At 42.7% G+C, this 22,943-nt stretch overlaps 3 protein-coding genes across 14 annotated transcripts in view; 2 read left to right on the forward strand and 1 right to left on the reverse strand.

The window, feature by feature from the left end:
• The first annotated feature begins 16 nt into the window (after positions 1-16).
• On the forward strand, positions 17-7,520 carry LOC110980949 (uncharacterized). 2 transcript variants are annotated; one of them, XM_087145754.1, is made up of 5 exons: positions 17-39; positions 1,370-1,489; positions 2,025-2,131; positions 2,403-2,561; positions 5,217-7,520. In XM_087145754.1, exons 2-4 carry the CDS (start codon positions 1,378-1,380, stop codon positions 2,526-2,528), a joined length of 345 nt encoding a protein of 114 aa, XP_087001880.1. In that variant the 5' UTR covers positions 17-39; positions 1,370-1,377; the 3' UTR covers positions 2,529-2,561; positions 5,217-7,520. The 2 variants fall into 2 exon arrangements, with proteins under 2 accessions (XP_087001880.1, XP_022093726.1); XM_022238034.2 differs by lacking the exon at positions 17-39 and adding an exon at positions 184-343.
• A 2,080-nt stretch (positions 7,521-9,600) lies between these two features.
• LOC110981039 (uncharacterized) lies at positions 9,601-16,180 on the forward strand. 2 transcript variants are annotated; one of them, XM_022238203.2, is made up of 6 exons: positions 9,641-9,956; positions 10,997-11,170; positions 12,009-12,159; positions 12,603-12,788; positions 13,159-13,210; positions 13,611-16,180. In XM_022238203.2, the coding sequence occupies exons 1-6, from the start codon at positions 9,828-9,830 to the stop codon at positions 13,747-13,749; spliced, it is 831 nt and encodes a 276-aa protein (XP_022093895.2). In that variant the 5' UTR covers positions 9,641-9,827; the 3' UTR covers positions 13,750-16,180. The 2 variants fall into 2 exon arrangements, with proteins under 2 accessions (XP_022093896.2, XP_022093895.2); XM_022238204.2 differs by lacking the exon at positions 13,159-13,210 and having other exon boundaries at positions 9,601-9,956.
• Positions 16,181-16,335: 155 nt separating this feature from the next.
• LOC110981038 (uncharacterized) overlaps positions 16,336-22,943 on the reverse strand; it is a 73,981-nt gene continuing 67,373 nt past the window's right edge. For 7 of the 10 annotated variants that reach the window (XM_022238198.2, XM_022238195.2, XM_022238200.2 and 4 more), the window contains one exon: positions 16,336-20,997. In XM_022238198.2, coding sequence (XP_022093890.2) covers positions 20,669-20,997 — 329 coding nt within the window. In that variant the 3' untranslated portion in view covers positions 16,336-20,668. The other 3 variants (XM_022238202.2, XM_087145752.1, XM_087145753.1) reach the window with 2 other exon arrangements.

Raw genomic sequence — 22,943 nt, forward strand, 5'->3', positions numbered from 1 at the left:
AAAATTGTGGACAACACATGCAGTTTCAGCTTTAAAAGGGTAAAACTTAAGAGTTACTTTTACTGGATCTTTTTATTTGGGCTGAGAGGCTAATTCCTTTTTTTTTCTTCTTCTTTTTTCTTTTTTGCAAAATTATCGTCCAACATTGGGCAGTTCGATGGACAGACACTATCTAGCGTAACACCTAAACACGAACCACTAGGCATATTTCGCGCTCTCCAACGTGCAATTGTCCGTGCTTGTTCAGTTTGGTTGAAAACCTTCACTTGAAATTGCCGTCAGTTTGCCCATAAGGCATGCTAAGTAGCTATAACCTTAGGCCTAATATTCCACACTATCAGAGGTACGTTTGGTTTCACTTTGTCCATTAGGCCTGCACATTGCATAGTTTTCTGGGGGAATGTTTGGCCATTTTTGAGTGGAAAAAAATGATGTAAACTGGCCTAGGCAAATTACTTAGTTGGCGTTGTGGTGCGCCACACGCTTCGATGCACGTGGGCCTGTAGTATTGCTCAATTCACAAAATAACCAGTCAGGCACGTGTATATGTGAACATTTTTTAAATCAACATTTTGAGTTAGGCCTACTTTAAATTTAAGGTACAACAGTGTACAAGGCCCGAGGAAAGAAGAAAGACTTTTGGCTTTGCCTTGGACATGTTGGACAACCCTACAATGGGCTGCATGATGTAATTTTCCGAACATGATGTAGGCCACGCAGGCATAGCGCGTACATACATGTAGGCCTACTACTTGCATAACATGTTTGTTATCCTCAGGCAAACTTGAATTCTCAATTCTGATTGGTCCATCCATGGCAACGAATAGTGTAATATATAACTGTATTGAACGGTGTACTTCAAACCCCACGTAATGCGCTGTTCTAACATGTCTAACTCAACGTGTTGTGCTATTTTTACGCTAAAAAAGCAAAATGCACAACTTCAAAATTACTTTTAACTTAAAGGTGACTTGTTTATGCACATAGGAGCTTAGGCCTCTATAACATCTTTACTGCGTGTCACGTTTGCTTGAAGACAAATTTGTTATGCTCATACTCAAGGGCTTTGGCCTCGTCATGTCGTGTGGTATATGGGACAAAGACACACTACATTATTCTGTGTTGCACTTGTGTGATTATACATGTTATAGTTCTGGAATCTCGAAGTAGAAGTTAGAACTATGACCGGCCCCTCGCTTCCGCCACCAGTGGCGGCAATAACACAGAAGTAAATCATCACTGGACTAACATTCAAATATCTGCTGCTTCGTTAGTTTGGAAGAGTTTTGCAGAGTGAGGCTTTCATTCATGTCACCTGTACAGCAGGTCCACTTGATAACTGGTGTTTCCTTCATTCTTTCCTCTACAGAATACACAATGTCGTATGGAGATCAAGACAACTCGAAGGTGTACGTGGGCAACTTGTCATTTCAGACGCATGAGGACGAACTCAAGGAGACTTTCTGCGAATACGGGCCGATTAGCGATCGTGAGCATTTCATGCAGTGTGCAGAAGCTGTGAAGTTAATTGATTCTGTTTGTGAACAACATCCGGTATTGCACACTTGTTGGGTGTTGTACAGTTTAATGTGGATGTAGTTTCATGCAAGGCGTGGAGGCCACATTCTTTTAATTTCTCTCACTGGACATTGGCCTTCAAGCGTCTTAGCACATTCATTCGGACCACTTGACTCAGTGCAGTTGACCCGTTGTGTTTGTTGTTTGCAATTAGCTGATCTGCACAATCATGGCGTCGCGCTGCTTGTTTGGTCAATCCTGTTGTTAATCTCCAACTTAACTTCCCTTTTTCGAGAGTCTTTCACAACTGCAAATAAAGAAAAGCCATTGGGTGATCGAACGGTCAGCAAAAACCATGCAGTAAGATTGACCGATCGGTGAGATGATTCAGCAATTGCGCAGATAAACATTTATACAAAACATAGTCTTCCTGTAGTTATGCATGACCGATAAATTTTCTGTGAAATCATTATCAGAATGCTTAATAACCACTCATTGCTCCCCAGATGTCATCGTCAAGGACAGAAACACCGGCTACAGTCGCGGCTTTGGCTTTGTGACGTTTGAAAGGGCGAGCGATGCTCAGAGAGCTGTTGAGGCCTTGGATGGCTCAGTAAGTGCATGTCTCTGAAAGAATACGTGTTTTATGCAGGGCACATGTTTTGCGGTGTTGCTGCGGAAGGCCCTTTTTATGGTTATTGTTATCCCTGTTCACCTTGAAGGTCATATTTTGACCAATTACAACTGTTGATGCCGTTGCAAGTCTGACTAGTCCACTCACAGAGTGACCGTCTGTAATGTACGCTAGGGTGGAGAGAGGCGAGGAGGGGGGGTCAAGCCTTTGCACGTCTTCCTTTGATTTATTTTAACTAACACCCTTACAGGAACTTGGTGGAAGAAACATCAAAGTAAACATCGCCAGGCCTCAAGGCAGCGGAGGCGGTGGACGCGGACGTGGGCGGAGAGATGGCTACGGCTACGGAGGAAGAGGCTACAACTACGGTTATTAAAAGCCGATGGGGCTCAACGAAAGCCAAAGAGCGGTAAAAATGTTTTCTGTGCAGTCGGTCGGGATGCGGGACATAGCTGGTCTTTGCCATCTGAGTGAAGCCTGTTCAGTAGGCTGTGGCTAGCAATAACGAATGCGCCTTTGGAGGTCATTGGCTAGGGGGTGTGATCTGGCCCCACATGTGCTTATGGTCCTCTCAGAATCGGACAAAGCTTTTGAGAGTAGCTGAACAGGCTCTTAAGGGCTTGAGACATAAGTCCGATCTACTCAGCTGCACTAAATCCTGGGGGGGGGTGGGTTTGCACCACTGTAAAAAACACTCTTCAGTTGGTTCGCTGGTGTTAAAATGTATACGCACTTGCATACTTCACAATCGCACACATCCACCGGCTTGGAGCTGTCTCGGGACCGCACTGTATTCCAACTTCTGATGTGGTCAGGTCATGTGGTAGAGTCAGAGGGACTTCTCAAGTGGTGCGGTGTTACAGAGTAGAAATGCCAGGCAGTGAAAGTTAAAAGAGGACCACAGTTTGCCACAGCTTCCGTAAAGGTTTCTCAAAATCAGCAGCGGTTAATGCGTTGAATGAATCCACCTAGCCCACTCCCTAAACAACCCCACTTTGTCAAACACTGGACAATGACCTGGCATTGTCATTCAGTTTTGCACGGAAACCTGTGCAGCTGATGGTAGTGCGGTGCATGCTTTGGTGTCCAAGACGATTCAGTGGACCTCGCTTTGTCCGTCCTGATCACAAAAGTGGTCACTTTGATTATACCCTCTCAAAATGCTTAAAGTTGCATGCATGTCTCCTCAAAATAGCCTTGTGAAGATTGATCAATCACTCATCACTTTCTTTTGTCAAGAGCATGCAAGGATTGGAGCTTGGAGGCAGTGAGGGGATTATCTAATACGTTGAGTGTTCAGAAATCTATAGGTATCAGTTCCCTTCATTTTTAATTTTTCTGTATGGAGTAAGTAAACAGGCATTCACCAATTCCTGGGACAGGTATTGGTCGAAACGAGACGGTGTAATCGGGTCTGACCGGTCAGGAGTCTGCGCGCACTCAACGCGCCACGTGCGCGCCAAGTTCATTGAAGGGGATTCTATTGGACAACTTTCAAATGGTTGGGGGTGTTCAGGAAAAATGAAAGTAAAGTTTTAGAACAAAATCGTTTGGAAATCCATCATATGTTGACTTCTTTTTACTCTCATTAATAACTTGGAGCATTCCCACAGGAAGTGGCACGTAGGCAAATATCATCTGTTAACTACGCATGCATATTTCCACATTGAACCTAATCATTCACTTACTATTTTTGAGGGGTTTAATTTGATGGCACGGGGGCCCCGAGGGCATTGTACATTGTCTCTGAAGGGCCATGACTCTCTAAACACTGAAACTGGAGCACCCGTCGCAGATTACAGAAGTTCCAGCACACTGTAATTGCTATGGCTAGCTGCTACCTCTGCTCTTGTGGGTGGGGGACGATGGTGGCTCCTGTGTAAAGTACTTGCCTGACACCACCATGACCTGGGTTTGATTCCCAACCCAGGCCGTATGGGGGTTGAGACGTCTGTTGGTTCTCTCGAAGTGACTCGAGGGTTTTTCTTCAGTCTTTCTCCCGCTGTGAAAATAAACTCTTTCAAGTCTCTTGGTGTGAACAGTTATGCGTCTCGTACATACAATGTACCCTTAACTCGACCAAGTTGTAGCTTCGCCCTTGATAATCTAGCCTTTTGGTTTCAATTAAGGATGACTAGTGCCCAAGTCAAATAGTTGGCCACAGCTCCAGTAGTAGTCATGGTTGATGCTGAGGCAAAATGTCGATGAGGCACTGCCGTTACTGATCCAGCTGCCATCCGTGCCGCTCCAGCTTTTGTTGCCATTGTCACTTGATCGGCCTCTTGAAAAGCTAAAGGAGTGATGGGAGTATGTGGAACCATAGTTTCAGCTCCAGTAACAGTGGCTGCTTCTTGCCGAGGTAGTTGCAGCCGAAGTTGCGGTTGCACTTGGCGTGGCTGAGTGTGTTGCCGTGCAGATGGATGCTGCAGCTACTTAGTCCACTGCTGGTGCTGCGGCTTTGTTGCAAGCTGCTGGACAAGGTGTATGGGCAAGTTGGAGCGATGGCTGTAGTTAATTATAGTTCCACTAACACCTCCTGGACGAAGGATGGTTTGGACTATCTAGTCGACCGTTTGGGACTAGGCCGTGGGGCTTGGTCACACCGCTGGTTATCGATAGCCAATTCCATGTATCATTAGGGCAGGAACCATTCACATGAAAATAATCATGCGAGAATACAAGGCCATGTATGCTGCGAGAATTGCAGCCAACGGCGAACTGTGAGTAATAATTAGATTTTACACAACAGGCCCACTGGGGTTGTTTTGAGTGTAACCGAATTGCATGTGCACATTGTTAAAAATCAACCGACTACTGGTCAAACTAAAGTTTGCGCCTGAGCTTGTCCTGTGTTGACAGGAGCAGTGGTGGTGGCTTTGTCTTGCACGGTTGCTTGCTGCTGTCAGTGGTTTGTGCAGCCGTTCTGAACGGTCATGAAGCAACTGCTTACTACGACTGATCTTCCCGCTGCACTGCCGGTTTTTTAAGAAAATGTTGTAACTGCTTTGGTGGGCTGTAGGATTTCTTTAAAGTAACGACATTATGTTTTGTTTCCCTTCTCCAGGTGTGGTGGCTGTTGATGACAAAAACTTTGCACTCTCAAGAATAGTTTCTCTTTGACTCTTTTAAAATAAGAAGTGTACGGTCAGTAGTTTCTTTTAAGTAACGTGGGACTACGATTGTGATGATCTTATCTTTACTGTGCTGCTTGATAACTGAGAAGATCATTGTAGACATCACTTATTCAAGTGAAGATATGACCAACACACTTGCATCCAAATTCGTAAATACCTCTTTCGAAAATCTCCTTTGACAAAAAAAAAAAACTAAAAAAAAAACAAACAAAACGCGTCAAGTTTCTAAGCCCGTACATGTACTTCGCAGTTCTCCCAGCATGCACGCATGGTAAGTGGCGTCACATTCATATGCACTGGCAAGAAATCATGTTGTGCATCCAGAAATCAGCATAAATTGCGTTTGTTCCCTGCACTTGTATATGCACCCCAAGCGTGTATCCGGTACCTTTTGACCGTTCGTTCCACTTCATCTTTTCAACCCAAAAAAAGCGCCATTGCACATTGCTGGAGTACCCAGTGGGAACAGGTAAGCCATGGTAGTTATGAATACTTGAGTTATTAGACAGTAGGTGTTGGGTATGGCATACTTCATGAAGTGACACATGTCACCGAAATAAAACGGTTGATTGTAAATTGAGTTGGTGAGACATTTGGAATGTCGTGGGCCATGTTCTAAATCTTGTGTTTATATTGTTCACAAATTCTGTACCTCGTTGTTCCTAGCCTGCCCCAGGCAGGACATGCCTTGCAACTGTTGTCCTCAAGTTGAGTAGAGTGGAGGTGAACATTGTTGCACCAGTTGAGTTTTCAAGCGTTAACCCTAACACTCCTGAATCCTCCAACAGGTGAAGGATTGAGGAGTGTTAGGGTTAATGAGGTCCCCATGTTTTGACCCTCGCAGATTTTGACTTTCAAGAAATCAAATATTCTGCCAGTATCTAAACGTCAGGCCCTTCAACCTTGGTTATTAGAGCTCACTCTTGTCAGCGGTGTGCGGCAGCTTAATGTGCATTTTTTAATTCTCTCAGTTCACAAGCTGGCTGGTGACTTCAACTCCACAAATGTCTCGTGGGAATGTACACCAAGCAGTGGAGTAAACCACCCACAGTGGTACAAGTATACGTTTCTTGTGCATGGTTTCTAGGGGGCATTTCTGGAAGTTGAACAAACCACCTGTCTCGGTGCTTTTATTTTTGATTGACTCTTTGTAATCGATTTTTATGAGTACCTACCTAATAGAGCGAGCTTCTGTCTTGTCCATGGTTCTCTTTGCTGGGTACATGTAATTGCTTTACACTGTAACTTTCGTAACACTAGGCCTACAGAATTAATTATAGGACAGATATGGCTTTAAGTATTTCACAGTGATTCGTATTACATGTAGATGTATTTTGATTCGCAAGTTACCTAGCGACACTTATCGTGAAAACGTCGCCAGATCTCCAATTTTTGCCCAACGTATTGAGAAGAAATCCCCATTTCAATAGTGGAAGAATCTTTTCCTTAGCGCAGCACTGCGCCATTTATCTTCCCGCAGATAAACGTGTACATTGCGTATGTATTGTGCCGCACGCATTTCTGAATAATGGTGCGAGATTGTATTTATGGAGTCGTTAAGATAAGTCGAAATGCCAGGCCAGTTATATGTTACTAGAGTCGCACCCATGGATTGCAACTGAAGTTCACGGTCACAATATATACGATTATCTAGCGACTTGTCATGAAGTCTGCATTTCTGGCAGATACAGTTGCTTCTCGACATAAGAGCACTTGTAACATATCAAACACACACACACACAACTGTTACAGGGAGAGAATTCTTAAAGCCCGAAGTCTCTTGATTTTGTTTATTCTTTCTGTCTGTCAGGCCCCTTTATAACAAGGTTCTCTCCATACAGTAAGGTAAATAATTTAGCTAATGTCAAATTATTTTTACATGACTGGACTTTATATGTGTACGTGTATATAAGTGATGCTCGTTTAGGCACGGATCTTGACTGTGCAAGGCACGCATCAGTAGAAAAACAACCGCCAAGTTTCAGTTGCAAATCGGTAAGTTCGGTCTTTGCATGCCATGCAGTTTTACCTATATACATGTACATGTAGTTGGCTAATACGTAGTTTTACTTTAGAGAATAATGGTGTGTTTTGAAATTGTTTTCGAGTCAGTTTTCCTTGAAAGGTAAGCATTTTTGCCCTTGGTCGGCTCATTTTGTCTAGGGACTAATTATAAAAGTAGACTTTGTAACTGTTGAGAGAAGGCTAATAAACTGTTTCCTTGGAAACACCAAGAGGATTGTGCAAGGAGTTTGTTCTTGTCTGGGAGGTGTTTTACTCCCGAGGCTGCGTCGACGACGACCTTCCATGCAGTAGCTGCATGTACTTTGGGCGTTGGAAACGGATGTGTTGGAGCGTTTGAAGCTTAGGAAAGAATACTTGTTCAGGTCAGCTTTAATAGTGCAAGGTGAGTGAAAAAAAGGTTCAGTCATGGGCACTGGCGGGGGAAGGGGGCCCCCTACTTTTTGCTGGTTTCACAAGGGTATGAAGCTAAATGTGTCTGCCTGTTGATGGCTGATACCTGATGGTCTAACAACTGGCCCCCACCAAGAATAGTGTTCTGCTACGTTTTATGGAATACACATTTCTCGTTAAAAGGGGGATATTCATGGGTGCGGTTAATTTTAATACACTCAATTTGGAATCTAAAAAAGGAAATGAGATCCTGGAGATTTTGTTCGGTTGTTGAAAAATATATACTAAAGTGACATTCGCTTAAAACACATTAGATTTAAAACTAAAATGCATTCAATTTACCAAAAACAATTTTTGACCCTAATTCTACTTTGTAGTGGATGGCGTACTCTGACCGGTATACCACTGACATTTCACAAAATTCTTGGTACAGACGTGACCGGAAATGTCCGAATATTACCGATACCATCCGAATCGTCTTTTTCTTCTCCTTTTACTCATTTGGCTACCAGTTTTATTCATTTTAATCTTTGTGACATTTTTTACAATTCTGAGGAGCATTAAAGAAAGTGTTGACGTTAAACTGAATTTAATATGGACAGGATAAGTTCGGAATAGTTAGACCATTCCCGGAAATCCGAGTGTTGATCACGTTGAAATTGGGTGATACAGCAAGGGCTGTTTTCCAATACTCAACTTAGGCTCCGTCTCAGGCTTCATCTGTTTTTTTACTAGCTGACTTTGAAGCTGTAAGTGCAGTAATCAGTCTTATAGTGCCACAGAACATCAAATAAGATGCAAAGAAGCCAAAAATTACAGCAATCTAATGTAATTTAAACGCTTCAGGCCCACAATCGGGGATTGGTTTTGGGAACGAAGCCTGAGACGGAGACGACGTTGAGTATTGGAAAATAGAACCCTAGATTAATTAGAAGAGTAGTCAGAATCACTGGGTCTGGTATCTAGACTGAGTCTTAATGTGCAGCGAGTTGAGCTAGTTACAGCTATTAAACTCGCCGCGGCGAGATAGTAACTCGACCAATTTTTCCTGCAAGTTGCCCTCTTAAACGCCGCTTCCGTAAACTAGAAGCTCCTTTAGGTAGAAACAATTGGCAATAAAGCACACGTGGCCATGGGTGACGCCTGTATATGCCTTGGACCTTGTATGTGAACCGTGGCGGTTGACGTGTGGACACGCGCCATAATTTTTACCATCACGGAGGACAGTTGAAAAAAACTGGTAAAGAATGAAAATACTGACGCCTAAACTTAGAGCTGTGCCTCCCTACATATTATGGATGTCATTTAAATTGCAAGAAGAATTTGCGGGAAAAATACCGCCCCTGTTAGCGTTTTCGTGTAGAGCCTTTTTTGCGGGGTTCGTGTAGGCTGATTCGGTACCCAGAAATACCATCTGATCTGGGCAAGACCTGGCGGCACGCATGTGACTCTAGCGAGCTGGAGATAGATACAATAGTCTGTAGTCCCCCAAACCAGAAAGTACATTAAGCTGATTCGGAGAATTAGCGATAAACGCGAATGCGCTTTCTATTATATTAAAATGAGGTGAGCAAACCGACCTGAGTTTGAAATGTCTGCTGGGCAGGCCTATGGCTGAATGGGCCTGGATGGTTACGAAATCGAAGCGGGACGATCATCATTACAGAGCTCATGTTTGTTTCCTGTTTTCAAGTTCAGCACTGCATCCTTAAAAACACCGCAGGTTTTGTTTTCGCCTCTTATTCCTTTATTATCTCCTCCTTTTTCAACAATTTATACTGCAGTCGTACTCCTCGGGATTCTTGGGAAGGGCAGGGTGACTTTTTCCTGTGTTTGTTTTGAAGTCAAAGTATGGCGCCTACGTGCGCTAAGACAATACAAGCCAAGGGTCAACGGGAAGCGCATTGTGATTACCTGAACAGCAGGTTGAAATAGTCTGGAAACCGCACCTGTGAAAAGACTGCGTAAATCGAGACGGGGATCAGGTCCGTCATGTGAGGAAGGGTAATGTTTGATTGATCACGCGTCCAGCTAGCTTGTCTAGTCTGCTAGTGCGTCCTATTAATTGCCAGCCAGGCTGAGCGACGTCGGAGCTGCTGGACAATTCGACCGATTTGCAGCGCAAAATGGCGGCCTCCCCGAAAGCTAAAAAGCAGAAGACTGGGGAAGGAGCAGTGTCATCGTGGCCTAGGTTCTCAGAGAGACTTGATGAATCAAAGATCGCAGAGATGTTCAAGGAGAAGGGTTACATTCGGGTAGGTAGGTTGCCATGGTTGCTCAAGTCAAGACTATAAATTAGGCTATTGGCATTGCATGGACATGATGGAATCAATTTCGCGATAAATTGTAGCTGCATCAGTAATCCATCCATTTCAAGGATTGTATTCAAAGGTAATAATCACCAAAGACTGAGCAGTATACAGCAGGTATTTTAGTTGTGTAAGGCTGACATATATCAAGTAGGCCTATATTGTTTTTGTGCAATTGTGGCAATGGCACGGCTTATAAAACCATTCAAAGTTTTATTGGTCAGCTTGGATTTTGTTTTTAGTTCGCATGGTTGCCAATGGTTGGGGGGAGGGGAAAATGCATTTTTTCCCCCAAAAAGAACAGTCCTATTTTTCACCTATACAGGAATCTTTACCCATCATAAACATGCAACAGGGGAAAATGTTTAATTTGGCTTACAAATTAATTGAATGTACACGTATTAGCAAGAAAACGAAGAGCATGAGGAGGGAATTATGGAGGCACTGTGCAAGGAAGAAACAGCCACCAGTACCGGCACGGACCGGTATGCCCCTATACATAGGGGAAACAAGATGAACTGGAGAACACTTAACCCTAACCGCCAAGCATATTGTTTGGCTTACACTACACAGTACTACAAAATACTAAGAAATAGTCTGAGCCTGAAGGACCTAGCACTACAGATTACTACTTCTGGCTAGGTTACTTCCATTGTTACTTGTACAGAGAACAATAAAGCCATGCATTCATAGTGCCAGAGCACTGTATGATACATTGTCCTATCTATTTTATCTTATGGCTTCACAGAACAATAAAGTCATGTCCTCTTACAAGCGACAGCGCTCAGTGCTACATTTTACTACAAGTATTATGTAGGGTTATTATTGTTCATTTAAATGAAAGATTGATAGGCCCTAATTGGTAAATTGGACTTCACCGTTGCTTGAAATCCCCAACCATTGCCGTTATTACTTCAAAACCTGACGTTCCCTTGGCCCAATCCAGTTTCCCATACTATTTGATTTGGACTTTACCGTGTTTACAGGCTGACACATTTATCTCTGAAGATGAGCTTAAAACCATCAAAAAGGAACTGAAAAGATACCAGACCGACGTCGTTCCTGACTTGCCTCCAAAGATGGCCTTCTATGAGGAGAAAGGCAACAAAGATACGATCATTCGCCTGGAGAGAATGCTGGACCACGATGAATTCTTCAAAGTGAGTTCTGAATTGCTTTAAAATAGCAAAGTACCATTGTGTATTGACTTTTTTTATTAACAGAAAACTTTACATTAAAACTTCAGGTTGAAGAGGGCAGGGAATACCTTTACTGGATTTTAGAGACCTACAAATGGATACATGTACATGTCTGTGTTAGGGATGATCAGGCAATCAGGCTACAAATGGATACATGTACATGTCTGTGTTAGGGATGATCAGGCAATCAGCATGATCACACCTTCACGTTGCACTGTCAGTTGATCAAGTACAAATTACACATGTATATAAAATCTCTGACTTCCCCTTTTTTGAAGCAGTCGTCCACAACCACAAATTTGAAAGAGAAGGTTAATTGGTGATGCCAGAATCGACGAATCATGCAATAAGTTCAACAGATTGCACAAAGATTGAGCGATTTTACAGAATTAAAAGAATATAACGTACAGGACGATGTACATAGAATTAGGCTCGGGGCAAGGCATCATAAGTTTCTATATTTTATTGATTTGTCGAATAAAAGGACATAGGTTCCGCGTGATTTTCTAGGTTGGGTTGTTTAACCAGAAACACAGCTACTTTTATGTTTGGCCTTAGAAGTAGTCACACTTGTACTCGTACTCCTAAGTTCTTGTACTTGAAAACCAGTACTTGTACTCGGTTGGCAAAGTACTCAGACTTTTATGTACTCGGACATCTAACTACTCGGCAGTACTCTGTACTCAGAAAAAACAACTCGACTACAACACTGCTACCAGGTTTTCTCGACTTCACCCTTCCAAACTCTTCTGACTGATTCTGATTGGTCGATTTTTCTCCTGCCCGACCTCTGACGCAGGATTTGGGGGAGTCGCCTGCATTCAACGGGCTGGCCGACCTGCTCCTGAACGAGGAGTGTATCCCCAACAATGTGCAGTATTTCTCCAAGCCACCAGGAGCCAAGTGCACTCCGCCACATCAGGACGGCAAATATTTCATGCATGACAGAGGTCAGCAGTAATCACTACCAAGCTTTGTGTATGCACGTATTATTTGAGATTTCTTTTCGTTGGTCTGGGCGAAGGAAAAAAGAACTTCATGTATAAATAATGAGACAGGGTTCTGATCTGTCAACTAGACAGCTAGCAGATGCTTCATTGTAACAACTCATTTTAAGGGTATTTCGGAAACCTCTCTTCGTTTTTAATTGAGTCTACTTGAAAAAAGTGTCATGAAATTGTATCCGCTTGGAGTTAAGGTTTTACCAAATTAAAAAGATGAGGGATTTTTTCATTCAAAATTGGTGGCCAAGACTAGGATCCGGGATGGATGTACCCATTAGAGTTTGGGTTAGACGTGCCCTGAAGGTGGTGATTTGAAACTTCAAACAAAATTTACCTTGTTAGTCACGGTGTTAACTTGCGTCAAATGGCGATTTTGTTCCACCCATCAGGTATAACCTTTTGGCTTGCCCTGGACGACGTTGATGTTGAAACTGGGTGTCTGTACTATGTCCCTAAGTCGGATAGGAAGGGGGAACTAGAGCACTGTAAAACAGATGCCTTGGGCTTCAGCCAGGCCCTCGTGGATTACCAAGACTGGATGACGGAGACGGAGGAAGAGATGCCAGCCACGAAAGGTCAGTCGGGTCACCAGCAGGCCAGAAGTGTACATTGGGAAGGCTAAAAAGCTTGGGTATGAGTCAGGAGGCCACCAGAAAGAGTGGGTCACAAGAGAGGTTGGTAGGTCACAAACGGTTCGGAGGTCACGTCAGGAAAGCCGAGTTGTGATAGGATGTTGTTGCAAGGGTCAGGAAGCTGTGGAGAAGAGTGGCTCATAAGAAAGATTAGATACAAGAAAGGCCACCAGGTCACTGAAGAGAGTCGGTACCCACAGCAGAGGACAGTCTGGCACACACTGAGGTTCAGTGAGCTGCCAGTTTTGAGTAAAATACGAGAGACCTTCTCATTCAGACTTGTTTATCTATCCCTTTAATTTCTGCTGAACAGGAACCCTCCTGGGCCACCATCCTTACATGGTTCACAGGGCGGGAGAAAATAAGTGAGTTGATCTGATATTGGGCTGTTGATCTTGATTGAAAAGGAAAAGCTTTTGTGTTTAATTCTATTTTTTTCCCCACCATTTTCCTTCTACGTGAGGAAAATTTGGTTTTAAGTTCACAGCAAGATTTCCGGCCATTAAAATTGCATCGTTCAATGATTACCTTCCGCCTTGAGTTTCATTCCAAAATCTCTTGATTTTTTTGGGCTTCATTGTCAGTGAAGCTTCAGCAACAATGACTTTTAGCCTTCATAATGTTAGAATTATAAAACGAGATCTCCCTGCTTTGAAGAGTTTGACTCGAGCATCTATCAGTTTGATCGGTAGTGACGCTTCACAAGTTGCCGGCCAGCTAGTTACGTGTATTTCAGTTCTCCAATTCTGTTGTCTCCATGTTAAGGTCTGAAGAGCGCTGGCGACCAGCTCTGGGGCTGACGTACTGGGCCAAGAGTGCTGTCAACGATAAAGAGCTGCAGAAGAAACACGCCGACTACCATGCCAAGCTCATGAGCGAACTCGCCGACAAAGGACGCATTTAAGAACACACACAATGGCCACGGGACAGCTTGTGACGTCATCGCAACGGGTTGTCAAAGAAATAAGCTCTCACTCTTCAGTCATGTTCAGTCAGGAGTGGTTTAAGTTTCAGTGGGTCACATGTGGTTGAGAAGCAAATTTATTATTTTTTTTTTTCAGTTTCAATGTACAGATTCACATGAAGTAATTTGCATGACACTCAATTGTAGTGGACCAACTTTGTGAGGCATTTTGTTATCCAAATCATTCCTGGCTTTGCTCTGGCGTTCTTGGAAGGGGAACTTGTAAGCAGCATGCATCTTCAGTAGTTGTGGTATTTTGCTGCCTTTGTACCTATAGATTGTGGAAGAGTAAAGCAGATTCTATGGGGCTTAACCCATACATACTGTACAAAGAATCTGCCCATGTTCTGCGACCGTTTGGCATTCTGTTGGCACATGCGAAGGGGTGCGCCAAAAATGAGCCAGATGAGTACTTCTTGAAGGTGCGTTGTTTCAGGAACCAAGCAGGTGCGCGAGTCGGTATATGGCTAGGCTGCACACACGTGCTGCTGTTCCGCTATAGCCTCCAACATGCTTCAGTTTGGGCATGCGCTGTTGGGATATGTATACCAACCTGGCTCTTGGCAAAGGTTAGGGATGACCAAGCCTTTGCAGCGACCAACTCTGCTCCGAGCGAGATGCGATGGAGAGCAATAGTGGTTAAGAAGCTTGCTCAGGAACACAAGTGCCTTGACCTTTGGTAAGATATTAACCTGCTCTCATAAACTGCATCACAATGACAAATACCAGTCAGTACTTAATTTCTCTGTTACACATTGAGGCACACAAGCGTTTATTAGTTGTTTGAATGTGCCCCCGTTCAAGATGCATGTACCAGTTAAACTTTCTGAAGTTCTTGACTAGCCTCAAGGCTGGATCCGGAACTAAATTGTCAGCGGGCAAAACATGTTTTGGGATGGCAAAACTTGGCTTTTTACACTTTTTTTGAAATAGGAGAAACATCACTTTTCAATATTTAAAATTTACAAAAATGGCCCTTGGTTGAGGAACGCATGGCCCCACCCGGATCCACCCTTGAATTGGCCGATGTTATTCTTGTTTAGCATTTGTACTCGTTAGATATTTCATGCCCTCTTTGTCCACGGTTCAGTCATTTGACATAAGTAAACTTAGCTGGGGCATGTTTTGTCTATTACTTGCCGTAATCTCCCCTTCTGAGTCTCTTATCAGACATATTCTACCTCTTGGTGGCAGTAGACAAACACACCTCAGCTGTGTGTTGAAATGCTTTGTCATTGAATGGGTCTCGTAAAGACCTTGCTACCAGTCTTATATCAACTCGTGAGAATGCTGTTGGAGAAATTCGTAGTATAGAGTTTGCGCGGCTACCATCTTGCAAGGCGGTTCTTTTGTTCCACGGGGAAACCTCCTTTGTGCATACCGCATGAAACAGAAGCAGTGGCCTGCAAGATGACAGCCATGCAAACCCTCTATAGCGATGCCAGAGAGCCTACATGCAGTAGCCACCTTTATGGTCGACGTCTTGCACATCCGTACTTCATCATTAATGTGCTGTATTGCACAAGCACATGCGCATTTGGAGTGTTAAAAATGAACAGAACTATACAGCTAACTTCCAACTTGTTAAGTGTCTCGATAAAAGATAAACCGCTGACTGGATTTTGCCAAAGGAATACTGTTTAGGTGATCATTTCTTACAGCGAGCTTCGAAGGGGGGGGGTTTGATTCCGTAGTACCTCAATTTTCTCCGTTTTGCGGTATCAGGTCTTTCCTGCAAGGCAGGGGCTGCATCTGCGTGTCGAGGCTACAGCTGACAAAAGTATGGGGGCCGATGAAAACCATTCACTAGCGACGATAGGCCACTTCCAATGGGCGGGGTTTGACTCCCATCCGCAGCCAGCTAATGTGGACCCAAGGGCGAGGTTTTGTGCACAGTGTACAATCTATTTACGTATGACGATCCTCTACAATTGGTGTAAATATGTTAACCATGGTTAAGGTTAAAAGTGGTCAGTTCCATATACAGTTGGATTTAATTATTTGAAATCGGGAAATGTGAATATTACGGGAATTTAGCATTTGCTTAATTTTAATGGTGCCAAATTGGAAATATGGAGACTTTTACCTTTTACGACTGGAATGGTTTTTCCTCAGAAAAACAGGGAATCTATATACGTGGGTCTATAATACTTGTGAGTTTTGATATATTCTACCTGTAGATTTATGTATTTTATTTTTTTCTTAAAATGGCAAAGTTATGAGTTATCAGAAACTTAGTTTCTCATATTTTACAAGTAAAATGTATCAAATATTACTGCACTCAAACTTTGTTTTTACAGACTTGGCTTCATTAGCGTTTCACAATTTGTTGACTTCGTATTAAATCTAAAATATATTGCGTATTAACAAAGTTGTCCGACGTTTTTGAACTGAAATTCCTTATGTCAAAAAGTTCAGTGTAGCCAACGGGGTTTAAACTGAAGGGCAAAATCGAGAGGCCAAGTTAAGCAAACTCGGAATAGTAATTGGATATATTAATTCAGTACAAAACACAGACACAAGCCATAGCATCAAACCAGTGAGTGATCTTTATTTAGGAAATTCCACGTTGGTTAAACTCAGTTAAATCACTTGTACCGTTCAAAATCATGAGAAGCAGATGGCCGAATACTTGATGCCATTCAGGAATTGTTTTGTCTGTCGGCAAATCTCTGGGACAATACATGTATACGTCATTCAAATTATTACTTCAAGGATTCGCGTTTGTACCACAGCTCATTATTTTGCTTGAAAAAGGCGGAAGATTAGTACACTTTCAGGCCATGCAATGCATTTTTCTTTTGGAGAAGCAGGTCTGGATAAATAACTTGATACATTCGCACGGTCGTTAAGATGTTGGCTTTGATAAAGAAGTTACTGAGTGACAAGAGCAATTACGAAGCTGACATCTTCAATTCACCTGCGAAATGGCGCAGAAAGTAAGATCAAGTGGATCAAAAGACATGGTCACACCTCGTTACCAAATGTGTTTCCTCCAAGAAACAAACGTCCAGGAGGTTTACATTTAAGTCTAAATGCATAAATATACCGATGACAGTTTAGTCATTCCTAATAGTCGAAAGCCCTCGCGTGTTAGAGAGCATAGTACTAGGCAATTATTCTCTCTCTATCGATAACACACCGGTTGGCTGTACGCCAGCTCACGCAGTAGTACGTGCCATGTGTGAGTCCATCCACCATAATTAGAAGGTTGTTTACGACTACTCGCAAGAGGAACATAACATGGCTAGAGGGCGTTAGAAAAAAATGAGTTTCAATTGTTGAACAACTTTGTCAGTATTTTATAATTTTAAAACTTGTTTCACCTCGACGTACGGCAGCAGAACGATTTTCAAAGTGGGGGTGGGGGGGCAGCTAAGCGACCATCAGGCATCAGCCGTTAAAAGGCGGATTCATTAACCCTAACCCTCCTCAATCCTTCACCTGTTGGAGGATTGAGGAAGGTTAGGGTTGAGCCCCAACCCATTACAGGACCTGCAAAGCCAGTGTTTTGCCTTTGTGACCCGAAAAGGTACCGTATTTATGAACGGGAATAAAAAATGTGCCAGGCTCAGGAGAATGGAGGCTGATAAAGTCCCTCACCTTCAGCTGGGGCATTAATGTCAGCGGCCATATTCCAGATCCGGTCTTGGACAAATTAATACCGGCCAAGCACATCGTAACCCCGTAGTCAAAACAATAATCAGAGAGCTCTGTACAGAATTTGGCACAGGCGACAGTGTTCCTCAGCAAAAAAGGAACAACTGTTCTACATAAATCAGTGGTCCCTAATTAAATGGCTGCATATGTAATATAGCCTATAAATATGTATTAGCAGCTGACCTGAAGCAAACCATGGACTCTAAAGTTGATGGCACGGAAACCTCCCCAAACTAATATAAAAATAACAAACCAGTTTGTGTGTACTTAGAATATACCACACCTTATATACATTATATCAACAGACGTAGACACACTTAACTTTATACTGGTAAATACCCGAAGAGCACGACCCACGAAGGATAGGGCCAACGTGGTCGTTGCCCCTTCGAAATAGACAAACTTCAGATCAGTGGGTTGAGTTTGGTACAATGTTGACTTTCTTCAGGAACGAATTGCACCTTGCTATCGAGCCAGTGTTGTTTTTGTTACCTAGCGCACTCAAAGTTAATGCGAAATGACAGGAACACTGCTGAAAACTATGGTGGAATAAGTGGGAACAAAACATCGTGACAGGAGAAGGAACAGGACACTTGTGTCAGTTCAGCGAATTATCCAAATGAAACAATGGGTCACGCTTTATTGGTAACGTTATACCAACAGTGTTGCAGTTGAGACACACAAGACCTTCACAAGACCACACCAGACCTCCAGTCGGAATTCAAGTCACAAGATTTTCAAAGGAACTGCAAAGAAAACCAGTCCTTTGTCATTGTCCGCCCTGTTACTTGGCATCTTGTGCGTGGTCTTGTGTCCTGTGATGGTCTCGATTACACCACTGTATACCAATACTTCGAGAATGTACATGCACTACAGAACCTTGTTAATGGGCAACTTTTCCTACCTCAATGGTACGACGGAATAACACTGATATGATAGTAATGTTATTAATTCGTGCACGCTAAATATAAGCGATGGATATTGTAATGTTTAGAGCAACCCCGTTCAGCGCTTGGACTGTCCGACGAGGCCGTGTCCAAATGACGTGATTGCGGCTGGAGATTACGCACGGGTCAATGGGGGGGCAGAAACGCTTCCCATTTTGTCGTGCTATATGTCAAAATGTAGCTATAAGTAATTCAGAAGGGCCTTGGTTATTGTCGCCGGAGTGATGAATGACACTGAACAGGCAGCGGTTCCAAAACTCCAAGTCAGGTTTATGATTAATGACAACAAAACGTGCATACGTAGTTAGTTGCGTAGAGGAAATTACAAAAACAGGACACTGGTGTTCAAGGGGTATCATTTAAAGAAAACCTAGCAACCGATGTCGGCCATTTGCTTATTTCAGATAACAGACTGAAGTTAAATCGATCTCGCCTCTTTTGTGCGTGTACGCCAAACATCACGTAGGTCTATGCAGCATTATTATGGGCTATGGACTGCCCTGTCAACAAATGAAACACCGCTAACAAAGGTGTTCAAAAAGGCTGTCCCTTTCTTCACTGTACTTTCTGCATTTAAAAAACAATTTGCAGAATTGCAAAATCTTTAATATCCTCTAGCTCGGCCAATTTATGTTCGCAAGGGACACTTCGGTAAATGATGTACTTTTACGCGAAGTAGGTAACTGGGAAGTAAAGCTTATACACACTAATGAGTAGAGTGAACACTCCTTGAATCAATCCAAACAGGGCTTCAAAGAAAGAATAACCTTGCTTGAGTGACCACCTCTTCTTCTCAAGCGCTCCTTTTCTTATGTGTTCAATCCAGTGGTCAAGCTAACATGACCAATACGCAAGTACAAATACACGTTGTAAAATATCGATGGGTGACTTAGAATTCAGGAAGATTATTACACATGATTTGTTAATTTTTTTGTCCTATTTACATAACATAACTCTACATAAGATTTGATGGAAGACAAAATTGAAATGATCAAGGAAAAGAAGGTTTAAAATGCCACATATTTTTGTTAAATTACAGCTTGCCGTGCCCAATGTACAGTCATCCGCACAACACTGCTATACATGTATATTGATGCAGCCTGAATACAGTGGAATAGCCGACTGTCATCCCCCTCCAAGTGAAAAGATTTCCGGGAAAGACCTACTTTTCAGACAAAATTATACAAGGGACTGTATACTGGCGATATGCAGCATCGCCTGCAAAACTTCAGAAAAGCGCAGCAATGAAGCATGGCAATCAGCCAAGCCTTGTTCATCAGTAAAGTTCAAATCCATAGCAGATAATGTACTTACATGCCACTGCCGACAACTAGGTCGACCAAACAGGGGGAGATTAATACAGGTACCGTAGCTCGAAGGTAACCAAACATTGACCAGGCTCATCGGCTCAGAAATCTTTCTAAACATACGTTTATGGCAATTTTAGATGAAAGAAAAAAGTTGTACCTTGCAAAAACACTTTAAGGTCAATGTATTCACTACAGGTGGTAACACATTGGTTTCTGACTGCCAACAATTTGTGACTCCTCTTCCTATATTGCGAAAAAAACTTGGATGCTTAGGAACGGTTTTCCACATTTATAGGTTGCTTCAAGTTTCTCTTGAACTTGTTCTTCCCACAAAAGTAATCAGTCAAGCCCATGACAGCCTTTTAACAGCACAAGAATTAACAGCTGACGACAATTCCAAAATAACTTTGCTTTCAAAAAAATAAATTCATATAAAAACCTGCGAAACAAAGCCGCGATCCGCATATACAGCATATTCACATCTACTGAATATTCAATCATACAACTCCAGCCACAATATCTACATCTTTACAGTTGCCTTTGCAAGAGCCAATCCGTGTGCAAGAAAGGAACAAGTATGGACAAACTTTGTCGAGTTGCATTGTGGGAAGAGCCCATTTTATCACAGGCCGCAGTTTTCAGGAAAAAATCTACGTGTAAAAAAACCTGGAAACTCGAAATAGTATATACAAAATTTTTCGCATATTTAAGTAGGCCTCCCATGATGCAATAAGAATTTATTTGACAAAGGTCATGTTTGGTTGACCTCGGTCATGCCTATACAAGTCATATGGAGCTGACCTCAGCCCAAAGGAGTTAAGCAGCTCGAGTTATTACAGCAACAGGAGCAAGATTTTTTAGGATTTGTTGGTTTATTTATATGTATTTATAACTTGACCTTATCAGTCTGAAAGGGTCAGAGTTCAAAGGTCGCTTGCACTGTCAGTTGTACCAGTATTTGATCATGGCCTGCCGGACCCAGGTCATCTCGGGGCTGGAGGCGCGGCTCTCATTGATGCTCATGCTGGACGCCGACCGGCAGATGGATGTCTGGGGGCTGAGCGGGCTGGAGGCCATCTCCTGGATTTCGGGGCTGGATGCCGAGCGGCTGGACACCACCGAGGAGCTGCGGCTCAGGCCGCAGAAGCACTTGCGGCTGACGGGCAAGGTGCTACCCAGAAGCTTGAGGAGGGTCTCGTACTGGCGTTTACGGCCGTTTTCCAGCGGCTGCTTGCCGATGATGGTATTGTTGTTGTTGTTCTGTTGCATGTCTGTTGAGGGGACGCAGTGGGGTACTTACTACAATTAGTAGTGATTAGTATATGGTTGTTAAGTGTAACCACGGTGACAGGATGAAGGAAGCAACAAGCACATATAAACAATGTAAGCAGAATGTACCACCCCAAAAGACGACTAATTCAGTTGATCAGTAAGTCTCGAAATGATCTGCGACAAAGGCATGCCTTTTCATTCGTTGGGAAATGGGCATCATTTACTCCCCGCTTCTTATGAAGTTGAGTTTGGATTTGTCTTTGACTTGCGTCCAACTTTGAAGGGGGAAAAAAGGCCAGCAACAGGCAATCCTTGAACTGAAAACGTGCACAAATTCTTGGTGACTGGAAAAAAGAACAAATACCACTTAAACAAAACATGCAGTGGCACGGTAGTCATGCATTAAGTACATATAAATGCTCATTCGGGAGAAATCCTTGCAGTGAAGCAGCTGGCATTTAACATAACTGCCACCTTAACAAATCTTCAGCATCCCGTGGGCACTGTTGTGGCCCATTTCTTAAAAGTCCATCAGAAGTCATCCAGGCTTCAGCAAAGTCCCAAGCTTAAGGAGGTCTGACAAGTCATTGTTCAACCTGCCACTTGGGACTTTGTATGAAAGAAACTTGTGACAGACTTGACCACGACACCACCCATGCTTGCAGTAGACGGGGTTCATGTACTGTTTGAAGTTAGAACAGGAATTCTTTCACAAACTTTTCCATTCTGTCAGTGCAGGAAGAAAAAAGTTGTTAATTAGACTGAAAACAGGATGACCAGTTTCAAAACAACACCAGTCGATGCTGAAACTGAGAACAAAGCATGCAGGCTCTTCAAGTTCAACATTTAAACAAAACGTGAATTGTCTGCAATGTTTTACATGGTCAGACCATGCAAAGCAAAATAACTGTTCACAGGCTCTGCAAGGGTAGAGATGTGTTAAGGAGGGCAGGGTTCTTTTCTAGAATATTGTGGACAGCATGCAACTTGGCGCAAAATGTTCCTGCGAAATAACCACAATAATTACGCTTATATTCTGCACTTTTCAACCATTTTTTTTTTATCACAATAAACTGAAACAACATGACTTAACTGAATAACTTAAAATGTATTACGTCATAGAAAAAATACTTTTCCAGAAGTGGAATATTTCCTCTAATTTTTACAATACATTGGCGAGTAAAAACAATCATAAACAGGACGGTCAGACATACGAATTTAAAAAAATTTATGATAAACTTTAATCAGTTCTCTTTCATTACAAAAACTGCATAGTGAACAGTAAGCCTACTTGTTACAAAAGTTGGTATTCTTGTCATTTTCAAAATTATATATGTCCGCAACTCTTGTTACAAAAGAGGGCGTGATTGTCTTTTGCATTTAACAATTTTTTTTCAAAATATATTGGAAATTTCAGTCAACTGAACAGCATATCAGAAAATGAAGCCAACGTTTCTGTCCAAATCAAAGGGAGAAAAATGCACAAAATACGGATAAATGCATGCAAAGTGGAGAGGACAGGAGGGAAAACAGAACGGGAGTTGCAACATTGCAAAATAAATGGTTGAACATCTCTTGCACATATTGGCACAGAGCATCGGTGTATGCAAATTGGCCACCGGCACAACTCCTTGACACAACAGAAAAGCTGTCTGGAAAGAGTCTCTGAGTTTTGCAAGATGCTGCTCTGTCCAGAGTGGTAACCATGCTTACTTCGTCAGTTTAAATTACTATCACTGATTCTCTTTCTGAAGCATTTTCAACATTTGTCGGGAGAGCTGATTTTTGATGAGGGGGGTTGTGTCGTGTGGCAATTCGCATACACAGTACACATCAATGACATTGCATCAGCTGGTATTCAACAGATTATGTGCCACAGAGAAAGATGGTAGATTGGAAGAACAAAAGAAATCCACGGAAGTTAATGAGTTTACGAGTAAACTCA

The sequence above is a fragment of the Acanthaster planci genome, linkage group LG14 (genome assembly GCF_054643075.1).
Source record: "Acanthaster planci isolate LZ-2023a linkage group LG14, COTS_SCS, whole genome shotgun sequence".
In the NCBI taxonomy this organism is placed as follows: Eukaryota; Metazoa; Echinodermata; class Asteroidea; order Valvatida; family Acanthasteridae; genus Acanthaster; species Acanthaster planci.

Coding starts and splice junctions, on each gene's coding strand:
- LOC110980949 (XM_087145754.1), top strand. CDS start 1,378: ATGTCGTATGGAGATCAAGACAACTCGAAGGTGTACGTGGGCAACTTG. Junction 1,490..2,024: donor ATACGGGCCGATTAGCGATC/GTGAGCATTTCA, acceptor ATTGCTCCCCAG/ATGTCATCGTCAAGGACAGA. Junction 2,132..2,402: donor TTGAGGCCTTGGATGGCTCA/GTAAGTGCATGT, acceptor ACACCCTTACAG/GAACTTGGTGGAAGAAACAT.
- LOC110981039 (XM_022238203.2), top strand. CDS start 9,828: ATGGCGGCCTCCCCGAAAGCTAAAAAGCAGAAGACTGGGGAAGGAGCA. Junction 9,957..10,996: donor AGGAGAAGGGTTACATTCGG/GTAGGTAGGTTG, acceptor CCGTGTTTACAG/GCTGACACATTTATCTCTGA. Junction 11,171..12,008: donor ACCACGATGAATTCTTCAAA/GTGAGTTCTGAA, acceptor CCTCTGACGCAG/GATTTGGGGGAGTCGCCTGC.